Here is a 24,418-nt window from a genome sequence, read left to right on the forward strand (position 1 = left end):
CTTAAACCTTATTTTTTGTTCATTTGTTTCAGCACCTCAGCGATAAGTTTACAAGCAATCGATTCTTGAGTTTTAACAACAGGTAAACGTGATATCAAAAACGAAGGAAGACTTTATATTTAAGGTACATTTCACGTTCGTTGCTTATTGATTTCCTATATTGATAAGTACGGATACCTTGTTCAGACTTTTCTTCAAACGAAGAACTAGTTTAATCAAATTCTAGAAATAAAAAGAAGGTACCACGATTGGCAAATACAGGTGTAAATTACATAGTTCCAACACAGATGTGCACATATAAAAGTTATTAGATTGAAAAATGCTGGAATCAGGAATCTTAAAACTACATGTACTTCAAACTAAGAATAGCAATCATATTATAATGAACAATATTTTATTGTCAGTGGTTTACTATGAGTGAATGGATGCTTTCCAGTCCCATGGGGGTTCAGGGTAGAATAGGTCCTCAATACCCCTTGCTTGTCGTAAGAGGTGACTAAATAGCGCGGTCCTTCGGATAAGACCGCGAAATACCGATACCTCATGTCACAGCAGGTGTGACACGATAAAGATCCTTCCCTGCTCTAGGACCATGAGCGTCGAGCATAGGCCATAATTTTGCAGCCCTTCACCGGCAATGGTGATGTCTCAATATGAGTGAAAATTTTTCGAGTGGAACGTTAAACAATATACAATCAATCAGTCAATCATGCTTTCCGTATTTAAACTTTAAAAGACAAAACACAACTTCCCACTCGTAAATGACACATGTTTGTAATTGCCTTTCATATAGAGTGCTAAATGCAAGGATTGTTTCATATATTTCCAAACAGTTCTCAACCTGAAATTTTCGAGGAGAGCAGTTAACGACTTACAAACAGACGGACGGACAGACGACGGATAATTTTTTATGCTAGAAAAGCCCCACCAATTGAGGTTTAGGTGAACTGAGGAGAAGCAGTGAATCCGAATCTTAGATTTTTATGAGATGTCCGTGTAAATAGTATGTAAGGCTGGTGCTCGGAGGTGGGGGTCAGAGGACAAAATCCTTAAACGTGTCGAGGTTCTAGCAAACTGGAAAACTATTTTCCCTGTGAAGGACTAGAGTATCTTATATTTACTCAAGTATAGATGCCTAACTTGAGTTTAAATACAATATTCATTAAAATCTAACTGTATTATAATAACTCATGATCGAGACAGGGGGCTCACGACGGGGAATACTTACTCCCCATGACACCTGATCCTACCCCTGATGTTGCCAGGGTTAACCCCGATTTCGATTTTGTTAAAGGATTTATGAGATTGCTTACTGATCGTTATGATCACCTAAGTACTGACTAATCAATATGCCATAGCTTTTACGTCATTTCAAAGGAATGGGCAGGACTGCACCTTCCTCGTACCATCTTATCAATAAATTAGAATTCATTTATCAGTTATTGTTTGTGAAATTTGAATTGTGTGTTCTATTTTTCAGGAACTGGCTGATGGGTCATGCCAGTTATCCTCCTGTCAATCCAAATGTACCCAGCTATCTAGTGGGGCCAATGTTTGCTCACCCGACATTAGCGGTAAGCTTCGTAAACATTGCGATGAGACCTTTTGGAAAGAAAAAATATCAACAAAATTAAAGAATGGTATAAAATTCGATTCATGACCACAGAATTATAAACCCGGAAACGGAACTGAAAGGCATTGTTACTACTTCAGCATGTTTACATACAACATGTAATACAGGGGTTTCAACAGTATCGATTGAAGTCAGCATTTCGCAAATTCTATGGTCGTTATAACGATCTAGTATGCCAATACAGCCTATCATTGGGTCAAATGCGGTCTGGCGTGTTTCATACCCATTGTTAGGCCGTTCTTGGCACACTGAGTTTGACTGCGGATAACTCCGTTTACCTGATCAGGATATAAAGCTCACGGCGGGTGTGACCTCTTGACAGGGGATGCTTACTCCTTATAGGCGTCTGATCCCATCCCCGGTATGTCCAGGGGTCCGTGTTTGCACAACTATCTATTTTGTATGGCTTTTAGGAGTTATGAGATTGGTCACTGTTCGTTATCTTCACCTTTAACATATGAAAAGGACATGTCAGAGTTCCGTTATCTTTAAGTGAAAACTTTCGCAACTTTTTCCAACCCAAGCATTCACCGGGACCACAACAGGCAAGAACAAAATCCTTATACCTTGTATCAATTTTTTAGGTGAAAAGGATTTGTATTATATTGATTATATTGTATTTACTACTTTTCTGATCACCCCCCTCCTCCAGAAATAGGTTTACGTATCTAAGAACGTTACATGTATGTACCAATGCGATTGATTTAGCTAAATTGTTTGGGATAACAGTTGAACAGTGAAAACTCAAGCAGACGGACGACAGACAACCATTGCCCAAAAATTGACTCTCTCCGACGAACTAATACGCTATTTAACAATTCTCAATGGGGCTACTTCCTTTGCAATTACATTTTCACTAGGTTTATATCATTGCTATTTCAGAAGGAATACCGAACCTCGTGACATATCCTTCCCCTGCTTGTCCAGTGGACTTCCTGTGGCGACCTGCGGTGTCTCTGTGTTACAAACCCTCGGACGTCGCTATGACGTGGCAGGATGCAGAAACGTACTGTACGTCTGTCGGAGCCAGGCTGGCCATACTGGACTCCCAAGAGAAACTCGACACCGCATCTGCTGGTATAGATATATTGTATTTTGATTTGAGGAACAAATGGTGTGAGGGTAGCGCAGAGGTAGCGCTCTCACTTCTCACCGTTGCGACCCGAGTTCAGTCCCCGTGATCGGCAGTGGTTGTATGTGAGAGGGTATGGCTGTCACCCGCTCGGACACGTGGGTTTCCTCTGGGTACTCTGGTTTCCTCCCACAGAAATGATCCCCTAGCACAAACATCCGTGCATCAAAGGACCCCATTGGAAATAAGCTTTCGAGCTTTCATGGGTTATCCTTGGTATTTATGTATGTTTGTATGTACATGTATGTATATACCGAATAAACATTTGTTTATTTTATTTATAACAAAGAAACATTGCATCATCGAATGCATACAATTTTAAATCTTGATGAAAATGTTGATTTTGACGTACGATTCTACCGTTTTATTTACTACAGTTTCTGAAGAATCAATAAGATTATTCAAATACATGTATGTTCTTTGTATGAGAGTGATGGTCAGATGTGGATTTATTGGGAACTTATTTATATTCCTGCATTGTCCCGACAAACAATTTCCCCATGTACACTAGTATACACTGTTAATCGTAAACAAGTAACAGTGAAAAGAGATGCCGTATAGCGGGGTTTTTTCCCGCGATGTTATAATTTTGGCTTATTTTAGCGGTTAGATAGCTTTCTGCCTAAATTTCAATCGCTAAATATGCACTCAATTGTGGCTTCAGTATTTGAAAAAGAGAAAACTTTTCCCTGTCCGCCAAAAATTATTCCGCTAAAATGATTAGTCTATCTTTCAGCCAGCAAATCGCCAAATTTTAGACCTGCGGAATAAACTCGCTATTCGGTAAGAAGATTGCCAGTGGTCAATCCTTAACAAAATACGAACTATGTCAAGAACGAGACCGAGGGCTATTGGAGTGTCATTATCAGGAAAAGATAGAGGGCCAATGACCCTGTAAAGTACTGAAAGTATTAGTCATCTGACCTCTCTACTAAAGTACTAAAAGTATTAGTCATCTGACCTCTCTACTAAAGTACTAAAAGTATTAGTCATCTGACCTCTCTACTAAAGTACTAAAAGTATTAGTCATCTGACCTCTCTACTAAAGTACTGAAAGTATTAGTCATCTGACCTCTCTACTAAAGTACTAAAAGTATTAGTCATCTGACCTCTCTACTAAAGTACTGAAAGTATTAGTCATCTGACCTCTCTACTAAAGTACTAAAAGTATTAGTCATCTGACCTCTCTACTAAAGTACTGAAAGTATTAGTCATCTGACCTCTCTACTAAAGTACTGAAAGTATTAGTCATCTGACCTCTCTACTAAAGTACTGAAAGTATTAGTCATCTGACCTCTCTACTAAAGTACTGAAAGTATTAGTCATCTGACCTCTCTACTAAAGTACTAAAAGTATTAGTCATCTGACCTCTCTACTAAAGTACTGAAAGTATTAGTCATCTGACCTCTCTACTAAAGTACTGAAAGTATTAGTCATCTGACCTCTCTACTAAAGTACTAAAAGTATTAGTCATCTGACCTCTCTACTAAAGTACTAAAAGTATTAGTCATCTGACCTCTCTACTAAAGTACTAAAAGTATTAGTCATCTGACCTCTCTACTAAAGTACTGTAAGTATTAGTCATCTGACCTCTCTACTAAACATTTTATGAGTACCATGAAAAGAGAATAAAATATACATGTAGTGGTACTTGTATTGTCTTTACAGATTACACGGCTGGGCACTTCTTGACCTATCAATACTATATAGGGGCCTCCGTGGTATCTACCTGGGGTTCAAACGAATGGCGGTGGGTGGGAGGGTTTCCGATAGACCCTATCTTCCTTACGACATACAGCTTAACAATGACGGCAGGGAACTGCATGCTATGGAACAACATTTCTCACCTGTCCCAGATAGATTGCATATTTGCCAATCGAGCTCTCTGTGAAATACCCAGTGCCATAGAACCTGGTACTACTTCAACAATATCAACGACACAGCCTACACCAACAACGACACAGCCTACAACAACGACACAGCCTACAACGACACAGCCTACAACAACAACGACACAACCAACAATATTAACAACACAGCCTACAACAACACAGCCTACAACAACAACGACACAGCCTACAACAACAACGACACAACCAACAATATTAACAACACAGCCTACAACAACAACACAGCCTACAACAACAACGACACAGCCTACAACAACAACGACACAACCAACAATATTAACAACACAGCCTACAACAACAACACAGCCTACAACAACGACACAGCCTACAACAACGACACAGCCTACAACAACAACGACACAGCCTGCAGCATCCACAACACAGCCTACAATTTTAACAACACAGCCTACAACAACGACACAACCTATAACAATGACACAGTCTACAACATCGATTTCAGTTACTTCCTATTATTCTGAAATACATTATCGTATAAGGATTCATTCGTGTTAAAGATAGATTTCTTATTCACATTACATAGCTCCCGAACTTTCGTTTTGTGATATAGTTCACGCACCAATACGTCAATATTGAATGAGACAAAATATGGTATGAACGATCCACACATTTTGAAAAATAAAAACAAGAAGTCCAACTGCAATATCAAGGACGGAAAATGAAGAGGTAATAGTTTCACGCTGAGTGCCGGCGTGTACCGCACCTTGTCATATAATAAAACAACTTATACATCATTGTGCTGTGGTGGCCAACCGTGTCCAATCGCCGGTGCCAGATCGCCTCTTTGGTGCAGCACCTGACTGTAGATGCAGGGGGCCCAGGTTCAAATTCCAGGTCTGGTCCGCTGCCTGTTCTCTCTTTCTGTAACAGTTCGTGTGGAACAGCCCTAGGGACTGACAGGTGAAAATGTCTTCCAGGGAATTTTAAAGATAATGTTCTGATGTCTTCAATTGTAATGCCCGAGGAATGTGGCTGTCAGGTGGGTTTGATCGGCGGTGCCACATTGTTCAGTTGGTAGAGCACCTGACTAGAGATTCAGAGGGTCCGTATTCTAATCCCGTTCTGCACATGGTCCGATTTTTTTTTATCTCTTTCTTGTTATAGTATAAACAAGTGTCAATGACACTTAAGTTATCAATAGGATCTACTGCATATATCCATATCATATTCAGAGAAAATGAATAAATTCTCAATATAAATTAACTAAAATATGGTTTAGCTCTATAGTAAAGGCGTTATTGAACTATTCATTGGGTGTGGAAAGTCTCTTGCTTGCAAATTCGCAAAATTTATTTTCCAATGTAAGTTTGATAACCTTATGGTACAAAGTTTATCATGTAATAGATAGAGCGACAGACACACGGAAGTGATAAATAAAACTGGAACTTACAGAGACAAGAAGTCGGACAAAGATCCGTTCTCGGGTCAATCAAACCAGCTGTTGTGCTCGGACCCAGTCAATTACCCTATGTTGTCTGCAACAATCCACATTTCACTCAACCTTTTACATTTATCTCCCAATTAACTCAGCCATACGTACCTGAGTACAAATCAGGGGGTTTTCGTTAGACTGTAAGACACACTATTCATACATGTATCTGTCTAGCATCCAAGCGAAAGGTCGCATTTACCAGATTTCTCCATTGGCATGTGTGTTGTAGAAAACCTTGTAGACCAAAGCCTCACACCTAATCCCGTCCAAATAATATATCTAGCGCTTTTTTACTATTCCAAAGTGCAGTGTACATAGGCGTAGCTTGGGTTCGAATATTACCGAGGCAGGGGGTCTGGGGGCTGTGCCCCCCAGAAGCTATCGACATTTTAACAACGTAAAAGGTGTTGTTTTGTTTTTTACCGAGGCAGCTGCCTTGGTTGCCTCAATGGAAGCTACGCCATTGGTGTATATAGGGTGGAAAAGCACAATCGAATTAATCTATGATTTGAACGTCATGATCAGAGGGATATCTTTATTTTTTTAAGTTACGGTAAAATTCATAGGTTTCTAAATATAGAAATTAGATAATTGAGAATGTCTTGGCATTTACAAAGAATATATGTCAACAACCTCTGTGCACTTATGTGTACGTTTACTAGACTAGGTACATGTATTCATATAACGTATTGTCCGTATTCTTGTATTGTTAGACAACCGCTGTTTATAAGGGGACATTGTCACCATGTTTAAATTACCATTATTTTATTCCTTTATAGGTCCAGTAAACTGTCCATTTCCATTTGTGTGGAAACAGGCTGCGAACCTTTGTTACCATGCCAACGAAAACAATTTGGATTGGCAAACTGCCAAAACGAATTGTGAAGCCTTGGGATATGGTGCGCGATTGGCTATATTGGATACTAATGAAAAGCTCAACAGCATCTTGGACGGTAAATACAGTTCCAGCAATGGCAAGCTGTTTTCGTTTTATCTGTAAAGAAAATAAGGGTAATTAATTAGTATTAAAAATGATATTTACATCAAAACAACAATAACAACAAAATAAATAATAGCTCATGGGGACTGAAAGGATTTAACATTTCCTTGATTTAAATCTGTCTTCAAAACTTGGAATCGCGGAATGGTGCTTTCAAAGGCATGGGTTCTTTTGTACGCCATTGCTGCCACAAATACGATATACATACATGCACATGTGATAATGAATATTTGTCTATATGTTACAGAAATTGTGGTGATGATCTATTAAATCGTGATACAGTATCGAATAGGGCCTCCAGAACTGCAGTTTTAGAGATTGTCATAATAGACATTATGGATTTGTCTCGGTCTGGAATGTTTCTCAGTCATTTCATTAAAAACGATCACGTGACTGTGGGTTGCATTCACGGGTTAGGGTAAAATCAGACTCCAAGGTGCTGAATATCGGCCGAAATTTACAACACATTTGTAAAACGATGAACTGAAAATTAGCGTTTCGGTTTCCCATAATGCATTGTCCCTATATCGGCTGTTTACTGCACTACTACTTAGCCGTCTGTTGTTTTCAGTTTTCAGCACGAGTCGGTGAAGGTGTGGCTCAGCACGAGTGGGTGTAGGTGTGGATCAGCACGAGTGGGTGTAGGTGTGGCTCAGCACGAGTGGGTGTAGGTGTGGCTCAGTACGAGTCAGTGTAGGTGTGGCTCAGCACGAGTCAGTGAAGGTGTGGATCAGCACGAGTGGGTGAAGGTGTGGATCAGCACGAGTCAGTGAAGGTGTGGATCAGCACGAGTCAGTGAAGGTGTGGATCAGCACGAGTCAGTGTAGGTGTGGATCAGCACGAGTCAGTGAAGGTGTGGATCAGCACGAGTGGGTGTAGGTGTGGATCAGCACGAGTGGAGTCAGTGTAGGTGTGGATCAGCACGAGTCAGTGAAGGTGTGGATCAGCACGAGTCAGTGAAGGTGTGGATCAGCACGAGTCAGTGTAGGTGTGGATCAGCACGAGTCAGTGAAGGTGTGGATCAGCACGAGTGGGTGTAGGTGTGGATCAGCACGAGTGGGTGTAGGTGTGGATCAGCACGAGTGGGTGTAGGTGTGGATCAGCACGAGTCGGTGTAGGTGTGATATTACAGAATTCGTATATACACTGCATATTTGTGTCTCTTGAAAGTGTTCTTGAGATAAAACAGTTTGGTCATCAGACAAGCAAAGTCAGTTGGTTATATGTGATAAGAATTGTTGCTAATCATATTTCATATACTATTCAAGCTTTATCAGTGAAATTTCGTGTGAAGACTTCCATTATAACTTCTGGATGTCAAGGTCCTTTTACGAAAAATGAAGCATAATGTCAAAAGCAATGTTGTCGCATTTTTTCTCTTTTTGGTCGAAGCCAGGATTCAAAAGAACTACGTGCTCATTACGATGCGATTACTCTACTAGCGAGCTACCTTAATTATTCCTAGGGTACATACAAACGATGTTCATTCGTGTGCGCATATGCGAGCAAATAGCATACACTTTTATTCTGTAGTATGCATAGATAATTTTGTTTATGTTTTAATTTCTTAAATGAAATAAATAGCACTTCTATGATTATGAAATGAATATAATTTCTCTGCTTTTTAATATGAAACAAATATCTCTTTCTCTGCTTCTGATTATGAAACAAATATAACTTTCTCTGCTTCAGATTATGAAACAAATATCCCTTTCTCTGCTTCAGATTATGAAACAAATTTCCCTTTCTCTGCTTCTGATTATGAAACAAATATCCCTTTCTCTGCTTCTGATTATGAAACAAATATCCCTTTCTCTGCTTCAGATTATGAAATAAATATCCCTTTCTCTGCTTCTGATTATGAAACAAATATCCCTTTCTCTGCCTCTGATTATGAAACAAATATCCCTTTCTCTGCTTCAGATTATGAAACAAATACCCATTTCTCTGCTTCTGATTATGAAACAAATATCCCTTTCTCTGCTTCTGATTATGAAACAAATATCCCTTTCTCTGCTTCTGATTATGAAACAAATATCCCTTTCTCTGCTTCAGATTATGGTATGGGGAATCTGATGTATTATCAATATTTCATTGGCGCCATTTTCGACAATCAGGGCGGAGTGTGGAGGTGGACGGACGGCGTGGTGGTGGATCAGACCTTCAAGATGAACTACAATATCATAGACATGGCGGGAGATTGTTTCATGTGGGACGACTTAGACATGATCTATCAGTTCCCGTGTAGTCTCAATCGTCCATCTTTATGTGAGATACCACAAGGTACAAGTTAGGAATTCACAACACTGCCTCGGTATCATGAACACGTGGCATTGGTTGTAAATAAGTCAATTTCATAATGTTGGTTCCTAGTAAAGAGGCATGGAAAGAAAGGTTTTCTTCACAGAAATAATGATGTTTCAAAAATAAGTAGATTACAAATATTTTTACACAGATTACATAAAACCCGGCTACCTAAATCGTGTTTTAAAAATATAAAGTGAAACGAATGCGCGCACATTCTATAGGACTGTAAACAAACACGTGTAAACCACGTGCAGATTTGAGAACACCAAGATGTCAATAATACTCAGCATTTCGACATAGATCAATTTAGAGGTCAAGCACAAAAAAGTAAGAACTAAAACCTTTCGTTGTATAAGTTTTTTTCCCTTCTCTGAAGCTGTCAACCTTGTTGATAATGGATGCACGTGATGTGTAAAGATAAACAGGGTTCGTGCCTTGTTTTGAAATTTAAAAAAAGCCCTAATATCTCAAATAAGACAGCCTATTGGCTATATGTAGAAGATTTGCTTTGCAATCGTAGACCGGAGTTTTATTCCCGACCACATCGCTGCGGCAATCCATACGGTTACTTAATGCTAGTGCGTTTATCACAGGTATATGTAGTGACTGTTTCTTCGCCAAATGCTCTGCATTGGAAGTGAAAGTCACGTGTCTTTTCTATATGACCTAAAACGTAGATTACAAGACGTGGCAGTTTGCGACATGGCTACGTCAACAAGTGAAACCATTTGAAGCTGTGAGTTTCTGGGTCCTATGAGGCTTTATTGAATATTTTTGAAGGTATGTTTCGACACAAGTATAGTTGGAAAATATATTAGGAATTTTTTGATATTAAATTTATGATTGAGTGATTGATTGTTTGATGTTTTCCGCCACACACAACAATTTTTCAGCTATCAGGTGGCGCCCAGTTTTTATTGGCGGAAGAGAGAACCCAGATACAATGTACATGGAAAGAGACCACCGACCTTCTGAAAGTAAACTGGGAAACTTTCTCACTTACCGGCGCGAGCGGGATTCGAACCCGCGTTGACAGAGGCAAGAGGCCGTGTGATTTTGAGCGCGATGCTCTAACCACTCGGCCAACGAGGCCCCTTAAATTTATGAGACGGCAATGCAAGATTACAACAATATGAGGCCTCAACCGTATGCATTTTTGTTTGCGCCGTAAATCGAAGGCTTTTATAAGGGTCGGATCTGTAGCTCCCTGATCTGTCTCAATATTTCCCAGAGAGCTACAGTTCTGCAGCTATCTTCCCACGTGTTAGGTGTAAAAACTTATAAGTTCTATCGATAAACCTCTTTTGTAATTTGCTGATTTGACAATAGTTACTGTATCTCTCTTGCATACGTACATTTTTTGAGTTTCTTGCATGGAAGATTTTGTACACGGAATTACATTGTACAATATGTACCCCAATATCCCTATGATAACAAAATGTAGTTATAATTTACTGTTTTATAGGAGAAAAATTCAGTGCATTGACTTTTTTTTCTCACAGGTTATTGTATCTTGTCAATGATTTTAAAATCATCATTCGTATAAGTACATGTATTTTACGTATCTTGATTGTGGAGAATTTCGGAACACCCAGCGTCAGATTCTGGCCGCTTGTGACCAGTTCTATGATCACACAATTTGAACGACATTGATTGCACGATCTGAACATGTTCAGGATGATTTATACGTTGTCTGTACGTTTCCAGAGAGTGATTATACGTTGTCTATACGTTTCCAGAAAGTTATTGATACGTTGCCTGTACGTTTCCAGAGAGTGATTTATACGTTGTCTATACGTTTCCAGAAAGTGATTTATACGTTGCCTGTACGTTTCCAGAAAGTGATTTATACGCAGTCCAGTTATGCGCTGTCTGTACGTTGTCGTGGTGTGATTTATGGATAACTCCGTTTACCATATCAAGATATAGGGCTCACGGCGGGTGTTACCTGTCGACAGGTGATGCTTACTCCTCCTAGGCACCTGATCCCACATCTGGTATATCCAGGGGTCCGTGTCTACCCAACTCACTATTTAGAATTGCTTATCGGAGTTATGAGATTGATCACTGTTTGTTATCTTCACCCTTCATACACTGAACGTTTCTAAGGCGTAATTCATACGCTGTCTAGGTTTTCAGGGGGCAAAATGCTGTATGGGTTTTAGGGGAAAATAAACCAAAAGTTAAAGAAAATGATGTAAACAAATGTTTGATGAATAATTTTCCCGAGAGTAAATGTATACTAATTATATTTTTCAGATGTCCTGTCACCGATAACGACTTGTCCATCTAATTTTGTTTGGAATTCGGCAGCCGGTTTATGTTACTATGTGCATGAAAACCCTATGGTATGGCAGGATGCCAAAACACACTGTCAATCCATCGGGGCTAGACTTGCGATACTAGACACACCAACAAAACTTGATGGTGTTTTAAGTGGTGAGTTACTCAATAATGTCCAATACCGTATATGATTATGTAATATCTAGTATAGAACAATTCAAATGTCACTTTCAGTTTTACCTATGTAATATCTCCTGAACTATTTGAAAAGGTGGGATTTTCATATTTTGTATATAAATTCTTTATAGCAAGACCTTGTTATTCCGTGAAGTTTCACCTTGTGTCCTTGACCTTGTAGTTTGACCCACATTTTGAAAATCTTACCTATTTGATATATCCTGAAGTATTTAAAGTAAATCTTTCATAATTTGTATGTAAATTTCTTATGGTATGACCTTTCATTTCATACTACACGTATGACCTTTGATTTTATACATGTAGTTTAACCTATGTATAAGAAAATATAACCTGACAACTCTCTTCTGAACTATTCAAGGTAGGGCTTTCATATTTCGTATATATATATATATATATATATATATATATATTTAAGACAAAACCCTACAGTACAATCTTGTTTGACCTTGTGATCTTGACCTAATCAAGATATCCTGAACCATTTAAGATAGAACTTTCATATTTGTATATATGTATTTCTCATGGTTAGATCTTTCATTCATACCATGATCTATGACTTTGTGACCTTGATCCTAGCCAGAACAGCAAGGTCATGTTAGTCATATTTATGTTTAGGCATTTCTGTGTTATGTGAATTCACATTCAGTTATGTCGTGATCCTTTGGGGCTAGGTTGAGGCCATAATATGGGGTCAAAATTGTTCATGGGAATAAAAATTGATGGAAAAAAAATTAATTATAACGAGTGCTGAACAACGGCAGGACCAAGGTAACTCGGGTTAGCGATGTGTCCACGGGCCTCTTGTTTTGAAATGCTTCTCACCATAATCCATGATCTATGGTGAAATGTCGTTTTCTTCCGTATATTGATGTTTATACCAGAATAATTTATTTCTTGAAAAAAACAAAACATTAATGGGACCCAAAGGAATATAATACATATTGCATACCCAAGGGCCCTGGTCATGGATGATGTAAATTGATCAAATTTAGAGTAAATTCGAATTATAGGCGTGACATTTTTTTCCACTCCACGATGTGGATTGCTGTTTGTTTTTTTGTTTTTTTCTTTTGCTGGTTTTTTTTTTTTTTTTTTTTTTTGGCAATTTAAGTTTGCTTAATGTACAATATGCTGTAGAATTTAATTTCATAAACTTTTGAAAATCGACATCACCCATCCTATCCTAAAAAGAAGCGGCTTACAACTAGTCCCCTTCCGTGTCCCACGAAATGTAAATCACCACGAAACCAACAAAATAACCGCTTATCTGTAGAAAAATGAAGCGTGTCCAATTTAAAAAAAAAATCCAATAAAATCATGCATTACTATCTACACATGAAATAAGCCAGATGTCTATTGTTTCCAACAACTTTTTACTCTGCTGTACAAAATTGGCTCCAATCAATCATGGAAGTTGTTGTATATCTGAAACGATACTGGACGTTCCGGATTGGTCTATCGAAATGTCAGAGGTTACCAAATACACGTGAACTGTCAAGGAGATATGAAATGGACAGAGAAAATTACCTGGACACTAATTTACAAGGACCATATCAAAACTGACCAAGCAGGTTACGTTTCACTTTTTGAAACCGTTCGTCTGTTGCTGCTACATTTGTAATTAAATGAAGTAGGAGCTTATTCGAATGGGTCGCATCGTAGTCATATCACTTACACTTAGGCAATGTATGTGTATAAATCCATAAATCAGGCACGTTTAATCATTGGGGAGGGTTGCAGCCCCTTCACTTTTTTAAATTGCTCAGTTCCTGTTATTTTTACATGCAAACGTAGGTAGTTGCACGTGCAGTGATATATATTCACTGATTGTTCCTCAAACTGATGAATTAAACCCACGCAGTAAAGGGCAGACTCCCCACCCCCACCCCCACTTGCACAAACACACTATTTATGATTTCTAAGTTTGGATAAAACAATATAAATTAGTTCTCTCTCTCTCTCTCTCTCTCTCTCTCTCTCTCTCTCTCTCTCTCTCTCTCTCTCTCTCTCTGTTTGTGATGAATGTTAATTTTGTAAAGACAACATCTCCGGCTGGTCCCCAGGGGCGGATCCAGGAATTGCGGTTAGGATGCTTTGATTGGACAAAAATAAAGCTGAACGAGAATTTAAACATCAATAAATCCGAAAACGCGATTAATTCATACGCCCAGGGGGTCTGAGGTCCGCCTTGAGGCCCTCAGTGGGGGCGAAGAGCAAAGCCCCCGGAACTTCCTGGATTTAACAGGTTTTATAGGGCTTGAAATATGTCTCCTATTTAGTCATTTTAAAAGGTCTTCCGTTTCCAACAGAGGAAATTCTAGTGATTGTACTGTTTATTTTTACTATTTTTATACGCCGGTCTTTGCTATGACGTCATCCGTCTGTCTGGACATTGTGAATAGGATACAGACCGAACTATAAGCTCCAGGATTTTACAGCTGGATACATTTTATCACCATGGTGAGACCAAGATGTTTATGTATTTCAAGATCAGAGGTCAAAGGTCAAGTCATAGTATCACTTAGTAGGAAAACCTAGTATGCAAACCTTGTGAGGAGGATACATACCGAACCGTAAACTCCAGGATATTACAACGTGGTATATTTGATCACAATGATGAGAGAAAAGTGCATATAGTTTTTCAAGGTCGAAAGTTAAAGGTCAAGGTCATAGTAATATTTAGTAAGAAAACCTTGCAGACAGTATACAAACCGAACCATAAGATCCAAGATATTGCAACTTGGTACATTTGATTACCATGATAAGAGGGATATGCCTATTACTTTTCAAGATTAAAGGTCAAGGTCGCAGTTGTGTTAAAATCTTAACATAAGTAGTAACTGCTTCTTTGCCACATGCTTTGCATTTAGAAGTGAGAATCACGGGTCTTTCGAATATGAGCTTAAAAACGGAGGTCCCGTGTTGCGACAGGCGCTGGCACGTTAAAAAACCCTCACTACTACGGTCACGAGCGCAAAGTATAGCTCTAAAGTTGTTGTACTTCGCCTACACTAATCCGAGATTCCTCTGACTCTTACCCCCGCTTTTATATTTGACATGTGCGGGGGAGAGTCAGAGCGAACTCCATATTGAAAAGTGGGAATTCAGCGACACCAGCTGGTGTCGCTGCTTTACCTACCTCTTACAACTTTATTTCGCGGACCCATCTTCCAAGACGCGAGGATTCAGTTATCGGAAGATTATTCTACAAATACATCATGATTAATACGATGCTATCGCCGTTTAAACGATGGAATTTTGTGTTTACATGTGCTGACGTCATGTGCAAAGAAATCAAATGGCGAGGCGGCGACCTAATTCAAGGGATGCTCCATTTGTCGGTGTTAGGGCCGTTTAAACGGCGATAGCATCGTATTAATCATGATGTATTTGTAGAATAATCTTCCGATAACTGAATCCTCGCGTCTTGGAAGATGGGTCCGCGAAATAAAGTTGTAAGAGGTAGGTAAAGCAGCGACACCAGCTGGTGTCGCTGAATTCCCACTTTTCAATATGGAGTCCGCTCTGACTCTCCCCCGCAGAAGTCACAAAATAAAAGCGGGGTTAAGAGTCAGAGGAATCTCGGATTACGCCTACACCTGCTGGTGACGTCTCCATCTAAGTGAAAAATTTTCAACGGGGCGTGAAACAGACAAACAACTGATACCCTGATCGGTCGCGGTAACTAAGTGGTAGTGCGTACGCCCCGTAACCGGGAAGTCGTGAGATTGAGCCCAGGTCGTGTAATGGCCGCGTCAAACCTAAGACGTAAGGGACCGGTCAATATTTATTAGGGGGTGGGATCGGTGCATTCCATATTTCCAATTTTTAAAAAAAATCCTTTGTTGTATCTTCTAAGAATACAATAAAGTTGCTGTCCTATATCAGGTGTGTAATAAAAAAGTGTGTGTCCTATCTAATAAATAAATATATATGTATGATCAAACAACATTTTTACTTCACTTTAAAAATCTCTGGAGTAATTATAACTTAACATTTGTCTCCCTATGGTTATATTAGCTAAGGGATTCAAATTCCTGAGAAACTTTTGTTTACTTTGTCATGTTTGTTCCGTAATCTGTCTAGTGAAGTTACAAATCTCATTATTTTCATTTTCTTTTTTTCTTTTGTTAAATTGTTATTTGAAGTGCTACATTTTACATATTTTTAATTACAGTTTCACTGAATTGTTGCCTCATGTACTTACAAATATTTTTCACATCTCAGTATTCTCTATGAAAGGTGGCGATAACGAACAGTGATCAATCTCATAACTCCTATAAGCAATACAAAATAGAGATTTGGGCAAACACGGACCCCCGGATAAGCTAGCGGTGAGACGAGGTGCCTAGTAGGAGTAAACATCCCCTGTCGTCCGTTCACATACTCCGTGGGCCCTATATCTTGATTAGGCAAACGGAGTTATCCGTAGTCAAAAATCACTTTGCCAAGAACGGCCTAACAATAGGTATGAAACAAGTCAGACAACAAATAGATTGTATTGACAAAGTGTCAATTTATCAAAGATGTGTTTAGACTTTAGTTAAATTCTTATCTGTATCACGAACATGATATACTATTTTATTTTCTATTATTGAAATCCATACTCCATGCAAAACTTGCATGTAATTTTTGCAATTTTATTCACAGCTGGATACTTCTTTTGTGATTTTTAATTACATATTTTAATATTAAAACATTTCAAAGGTATAGTATTTTATTGCAAATTATCTCTAGTAAATTCAACTTGGACACGGAATAAATCAAGCACACAATTCAGTGTTTATTGTTTGTAAGATATTGAATTAAAAGTTTTAAATACTTTATAATATTTTTCGTTCACTGATAGATTTGCCAAAAAAAAAAAAAAAAAAGAAAAGAAAAAAAGAAAAAATTTAAAAAAAAAACATTGCTGTCCTATCAGTGTTGACAATAAAAATGTTGGAGTTCTATCAGTATGTAAGTCAAAATAAAGGTGTGTCCTATTGCATTTTGCACCGGTCCCAACCCCCCGATTAATATTGACCGCTCCCTATATATAGGTAGTGGTTGCTCCTTCCCAAACGCTCGGCATTTAGATGTGAGCATCACGAGTGTACCGGTCAACAGGGCGTACATGTAGTTGCTCCTCCTAGGTACTGTACATGTACCTGATCCCACCTCTGGTTTGTCCAGTGGTCCGTGTGTACCCTGTTCTTCATTTTGTATTCTTTATGGAATTAATGAGCTCGACCACTGTTCGTTATCTTCACTTTTTCATAGACAAAAAAAATTTAACAGGGGTATATCTGACTATACATGAGAAAGGTCAAACATAAATAAAGACAAGTAGAATAAAATAGCGTTAACTGATGAAACCCGTAGTAGTTTATGTTTTGTGTTTGTGTTTATACACTTAATAAGTTCTCATCAACTAGAACGCGCTGGTGAACGGAACTGGCATTTTATGTAGACTAGCTTGTAACATACAAAACCTATCCGGTAACATAACATAAATCCGGAATATATATTGCACTCCTCCCCACAAAGCTATGGACAGTCTTTTCATACTATCATTCATTAAAGTTCATTATGGTATATTCAGAGTATCTTTAATAATTCACATTTAACGGTGAAATATTGCATTTTTATCACAATAAAGATTTAAATCTACCATAAAATTGACTTTTTGAGTATGATATTCACAGTTCAAGATAACATTTATCAACTGACTAAATCATTGAAAATACATACAACAAACAAAGCTTTCTGCTTTAAGAAATGAATAAGGGGATTAGTATGCCCCATAATAATTTCACAAATCTAATTTCACAACTGGATTACGGTTTCGCACTGGACATCGTTGTCCAGGTGTAACTTATATAGGTGTAATATATATTCCGGATTTATGTATTACAGTTTACATGCATATAGAATTGTGAAATAAACTAGAGTTTACTTATTTCAGATTACACATCGGGCATGTTGATGAATTACCAATACTTTATTGGAGCCTCATTCGATAGTGTACTTATGGCCTGGAAATGGATCAACGGTTCGTTTGTAGATCCCGGATTTCTTGCAACCTATCTCGTCAGCGGAGGACCTGGGGATTGTCTGATGTGGGATGATATCGTCTTTCTGCGAAATTATCCTTGTATAACCTCTCAGCCGTGGATTTGTGATGTTCCCGTGGCTCCATCGGACTAAGAGAACTATTCTTTAGAGGACAAACCACCGTAGTACATGTAGTTTCAGCGGTGAAGCAGATTTTGTTCCGAAAGTTTTGCACAGTTAACACTCCGAATTACAATATATATATACATGTACATACAGAGAGAGAGAGAGAGAGAGAGAGAGAGAGAGAGAGAGAGAGAGAGAGAGAGAGAGCTTATACTGTATTAACTCATCCACGTTTAGTTACACAAAATAGTACACTTAATTTGTAATTTAATTATGGTACATTGTATCTTTATAATGTTCCTTTCAGTGAGTTTTACCCTCATATAGTACAATACAGACTTTCAGCGTAGAATATTATACTTTTATTTTACCTATACCCTGTAACGATAAGATTAATGCTGTGTATTTAAAATAAAAATAATAACAAATGTAACAATTAGCAAATCCACGTGACTTTTCTACCGGAGTAAGGAAATCAGAATTCTCCCATCACATTATGTATGTATACGGTAAGAATTCACTGTACATAACACCAGAGCAACCTTTGTATGACACTGTACATATATGCTTACTTACTGAACAGATACAGGGAAGGACATGTAATGTATTCGATCCATAAAAGCATCAAACGCCGCCATTTTCAATACAGAACAGTACAAAATCAACGCCTGTAGTGGGTTACAGCCATTTCAATGACTTGAGCATGCTCTCGCGTATCGAATCAGTTAATAAAAAAAATGTAAATTTCCTTCTAAATATCTATTTACTTTCAAATTAGTAGCAATAGCATTAAAGAAGATATTAATTAAATGTTTTACACAAATACACTATATTAAATACCAACTTTGGCCCGCCCTTGAGTCAGAACCTCTATTCCGGAGATCGTGAAATTTACTACTTTGGTTGATGCCTTCCCACTCTACATTTGTACATTTATGCAGTTGCAAAGAAGATTTTTAAAAATTGTCAAAGAACATGACCCACAATATGCCATTTTTGGCCTACCAAATTTGGAAAAATTAAAGAACACTTTAGAATAAATCTAAGATTATATTATAAGGGGGGGGGGGGGGGGGGGGGGGTTACACCTATCGTGTATGTTTGATTCCGAAGTCCGTTCCGATGGCTTTAAAAGTACCGATTCCCCTACCTTTTCTTACTTTAAAAATGATATTGTTCGAAACAGAATGAATGTTCGAATCAAACGTACAGTACAAACTTATACGGCCATACGGAATACCCTAGTTAGAATAATCTAACCGTGTCTCGGGACAGGCCCTCACCACAATCGGTCCGTAGGACATTATCATTTTAACGATAGAACATTCTATCTGAGAATACCCCAGTAAACATTTCAATTACACAGGCCCAGCATGTACACATGTATTACGCATGGAGATGTGCGATATATATTCAGACAGTATGTTCTATCGTATGAATTTGTCCATTGGTTCTCACAATTTTTACAAATGTTGTACGTTTAATTATTATAGGCTAAAGTTCAAAGTTTCTTATAAAATATGAAGTCTGTCAATCGTAACTGTAAAGTTGTAGCAACGTGTTACACTAACAAATGTCCGCACATTAAGGCAATGTCAAACAAGGCTGTTAGCTTTATCAATTTTACATTTGTACTTAAGAATTTGAACGCTCAATATTTATACATCGAACGGAGCAGACACATAAACCGTTTTGTTTTTAACTTTAACTATTTAAGTTCGTAAATTCATAAGTCCCTTGTAAATACGTGGAAAGAAACCTACAAAAACACTCAAAGAGTTTGTTTTTAATGAAGTAGGTCAATTTAAATACATATCAAAGTATATCTTGTTAAATAATATTTGACATAACTTGTGTTGAAATGTAGAGTATTCACTTAATTATATTTACTTTTTTTCGATTGAAGGGCAATAACTCTAAATGGAAAACAGTTTTCTAATGGTGGATCCTAGTTTTTTTTTCTTCTTTCGTTTCGTTTTATATATACACACGTATATCAAATGTTTTAATTGATTTTAGAATTTTTATTTTGTGCTATAGACAAAATTGATATTGAAAAGATATGTTTTAAATGTTACGAAAAAAAAAGCAATCTATAAAGGTGAAACAGCAAACCCCCCACCCCCCGAAAATGTACAATACTACTGATAATTTTTCTATTATTTATATTATTTCATGTATGGAGATGTGCATGGTTTTTGCACCAGTTTTCTTTTTGGATTAGGAAAATGGTTTACTTTTTCCTTAAAAAAAGGACTTTGGAAGGGTCCATTAAACAGACCCAGGTTGGGAGATTTCAGGCTCTCATGGACTTAATTTCCGTGGAAACGAGGGGGTTATTTATATTTGGTCTTTCCTACCCCGGGATAGGAAAGACCGAATATAAATAACTTCCTCATTTCCACAGAAATTTACATGGACTACATAATAGAAATAAATTAACCATGCAATATACATTGTTGTAAACCCCATACCCCCTCTATATTTCACACTGACATTAATCAACAAAACATTTGAAGATACACATTTTCAGTTTATTAGTGGAAAAAAATAAATCCAAATTTTTGAATACAATTTATTAATTGATTCACCAAGCATTAATTAACAAGTTAATTGATTTATAATTAGATTTTAGGAAAAATAACCTAGGCTAATGGGTTTTAACATGAAGATAAGATTTTCATCCAACCCAAATTGTATAATATCAATTACATACATGTATATGACATAAATATTCCAGATATGCCAAGGAGTGGTCCCAAATTCTTTCTCTGTTTCAATTGTCCATGGAGAGTAAAACCAAAACACAGATCCAGGATTTCATAGAACTATAGGACAGTGATCACCACTCTGATAGGGAGGGCACCATCTGATCATGATTTTCTGTGCAATAGATGCCAGAGTGTGTGTGTGTTGCTCCCATATTAAACTGAAGAATATCAACTCGGTTAGGCCACAGATTCAAGACAGTCCAGCACCACCACCAGCAGCAGCAGTTCTTCCAATTAGTCCCCCTTCTGTATCACTCCCATTCCCATGTACATCAAGAGGGCACACTTCATGCTGTATCTGCGAGTGACCAGGTCCAAAGTCAGTTGTAGTCCCAGTAGGAGTAAGGCATGAAATCTTCATTTCAAAAGAGGCCATCATTCCTGCCGGGGCTTGCTTCTGTACAAATCACCTACAACAAGACATAGAAGAACTTGAACCTATTGCTGACAACACCATGTGCAACAAAACAGGAGTGACATAATTAATCAATCAAGTTTTTGAGAGCTGAAGTTTTGAGAAAAGAGAAAATAAGGTTGGATTTGACAACAGTGAAAGTCTAACAGTGAGCATCAGAATCTCCTGGGAACCCCTAAAGCTGCTTTTGAGGACTTGCTGACATATGTAAACCTGTAGAATATGGAAACTTGTGCTAGATAAAAGTTTTATAACCTTTTTACCAGTGATGTATTTGTTGACAATAAAAAGGGTATTTGATTTTAGCAGAATCATTACTTATTATAAACTACTAGTATTATCATTATGATACTTAACTGGCAAATAACAAACGACAAACATGATTTGTAAATGTTATTTCCTGTATAGAAATATTAGATCTACATGATACTTCTATTTTGGGAACATTATGAAAATAGGCCAATTTAGATTATTTCTCATTCTGTGGCATTTACAAGCATGTATACATTACATGTAAATGCAATATAATCCAAACAATTTAAAACTACAGTGCCTTAGGATATATTCTATATCAAATATGTATCTAGATGTAATTCTATTCAAATCTATATTAATGCCTGAAAGATTTTTAGATCACAGCTCATGAATTACGTTCTGTCAGTCAATAATGTATTGCACAAACATTTAAAATTGTTGGTTAAAAGACCTCAGTATCTTTACATGATTAATACGTATAGGAATATACAATCATTGATCAAGATAAATACAGTAAAATTTATACAGTATCATTTCTCAAATCGTATTTTCAGAGTCAATAATATACTGACTCTGATCCCCTATATCGGTGTTGTGTTGTTATTATTCACGCTATGAAATCTACATGTACATGTAACAAAAAAAGATCATTTGATACTTACTATTAGGTGTTTACAGTAATTTTCCTTTAATCAGGTTTCACAGGAAATGCTCGTTGAACGTGTAATTCCGAGTAAATTCGAATTGAACATGTTTTGACGAGACGCGGTGTCAACTTATTTCGTTACCATTGATATCGATACTCGGTCGTTTTAATACCAAAAAAAAAAAAAAAATATATTAAAAAACTATGGAATATGATATGAAACAGAATTGTTCCAATGATTCACTTCTTTCACCATGTAAATAGACTACTTATTTCAATATTTTAAAATTCAAGTAAAAATAATTTGAAAGTAAAGTTGAACAATCACGGCTTTGAACATCATTTCCAAAATATTTCTTATTTCTATTTCCCAAATTTGGTCCAAAATGCTTATTATGATCATTGAATAAGCCATTCTAGCTATCTGAGTGCATATAACTTGATATATTCAGAGATTTATAGGTTCATGTACATTGTACATGGTCATTGGAGGTTTATTGTTGTGACGTGCATCCCGAAATGTAAATTTTTTAACATTAAACACCACAATATTCAACGTCATATTAACAAAAAAGTATAGAATATATGAAAAAAAGAAAAACATTTCTAGAAAGCCTATATCCCGAAGATTATTATATACAGAAATTATCAATATCCCAGGCTAGGCCATTTTTTATGGTTCGTGGGTCATGTTCTTTGACAGTTTTGTCCCGCTCCTAAGGCCCAGGGCTTGCAAGAGTACCGAAGTCCGCCTTGTCCCAAAGATGCTTCATACCATTTGAATAAAATTGGAATGGTAGTTATCAAGAAGAAGTTAGAAATGTTCAATTGTTAACGCTCGACAGATGAAGACGGGCGCTGACCAATTGCAATAGTTTACCTGAATTTTTGTGTGAATTTACTCTGGTGAACCGGGAGGACTAAAAAAAAAAAAAAAAAAAAAAAAGATCCGTTATTAAAAATTTATTAAATAGACTGGAATCAACAATAAATTAGATTCGGAAAAAATATTTAAATTGGCAACTGGTGAAATCAAAATATTGTGAGAAGAAATGGACGCCCACGGAAGTTAGTTGTCAAAATGGGATGAGAACTGCATTATATGACACACAAAAGCTAACTGAGGATGTGTTAATAAAGACATAAGAAAGCGAAGTTGTTAATGACCCTGTTCATTCTTGGACAGTGAAAATATCTTTGTGTGACAATGATTTTCAGCGGCGGGTAGTGAGAAAAAAGATGGTCGTATCGAAAGTCAACAGAAAAGGTGTATTAGTTAGTGTTTAGAGGAAACAACTTACAGTAAATAATCATTGGAACACCATTATATTTTCTGAGTGTTAACTATACATGGGGATAGGAACGCACTTCATGAAACACGCAAGTGTGAAGCCTCAGAGTTCATACCCTCATGTATTTTTAAAGATGAAATTTATTTCATAAATTAATGTTGATCTAATGCGAAATCGCGAGAATATATCTTGTTTTATCTGAAGTAAACTTTTGAAGATGATTTGAAATACAAAACGCAACATTCTTCATTTCACACCTCGTGAGGTTTAGCGTGAGCTTCATTTTATAAACTGATTCACCGTTGGATGAAGTTGCATGTATTAACATTGTATACATAACCCAATGGAACAATATAATATATTCACCTGAGGATGGATGTTAAATCCAGATAAAAAGCATGTACCTTTACCTCTCCCCTTTTGTACAGGCTATTTTCGCAGACATGGCTATAATGGTTTATTAAAATTGTTAGATTCTATCATAACTAATATGAATACGGTGTGACCGTTGAGACGAGCAAAGACCCATGACATCTTACAACACGACTTTTGGCATTTCATTTAACGTGGGAAATATAACGCGGTTGATGTAAACAGTGTATTGTGACATCATCATTAGCCGCGATACTTTTTTCTTTCAAACCAATCAATTATCCACAACAAAATGTACGAAGGTATGGGAAAGCTTGTTTGGAATTTAAAATCATTTGTGATACTTTCCAAACTATTTATTTATTTTATCTATGGGGTTGTCAATGAAGTATACTGCAGTGACGGCGACATTTTTCCGGAGGCATTATGGGTAGTCCCCACCATTTTCCAGCTGATGAAGAGCAAACCACGTGACTCAATTGCGTAATCGCTATAAAATGGTGAAACATGTTATACCTGTGATGGCAAATCAAAAGCAAAGTTCATTTCTAAAATCCTCGAGATCGTGGAAACAATAAATACAAAACATATG

The 24,418-nt window shown here is 37.2% G+C and overlaps 1 protein-coding gene across 1 annotated transcript; it reads left to right on the forward strand.

Moving 5' to 3' along the window:
* Nucleotides 1-1,480: 1,480 nt before the first annotated feature.
* LOC125676229 (uncharacterized) lies at nt 1,481-18,502 on the forward strand. Its single transcript, XM_056161017.1, has 7 exons — nt 1,481-1,574; nt 2,516-2,710; nt 4,434-5,165; nt 6,905-7,078; nt 9,181-9,408; nt 11,692-11,871; nt 17,861-18,502. Exons 2-7 carry the CDS (start codon nt 2,617-2,619, stop codon nt 18,100-18,102), a joined length of 1,650 nt encoding a protein of 549 aa, XP_056016992.1. The 5' UTR covers nt 1,481-1,574; nt 2,516-2,616; the 3' UTR covers nt 18,103-18,502.
* The last annotated feature ends 5,916 nt before the right edge of the window (nt 18,503-24,418 follow it).

The sequence above is a fragment of the Ostrea edulis genome, chromosome 3 (assembly GCF_947568905.1).
Source record: "Ostrea edulis chromosome 3, xbOstEdul1.1, whole genome shotgun sequence".
NCBI lineage: Eukaryota > Metazoa > Mollusca > Bivalvia > Ostreida > Ostreidae > Ostrea > Ostrea edulis.

Bases quoted from the DNA above. Each gene is read 5' to 3' on its own strand.
- LOC125676229 (XM_056161017.1), top strand. From the start codon at position 2,617: ATGACGTGGCAGGATGCAGAAACGTACTGTACGTCTGTCGGAGCCAGG. The intron at 2,711-4,433 runs GTATAGATATAT...TTGTCTTTACAG, and splicing joins ACTCGACACCGCATCTGCTG to ATTACACGGCTGGGCACTTC. The intron at 5,166-6,904 runs GTATAAGGATTC...ATTCCTTTATAG, and splicing joins TTATTCTGAAATACATTATC to GTCCAGTAAACTGTCCATTT.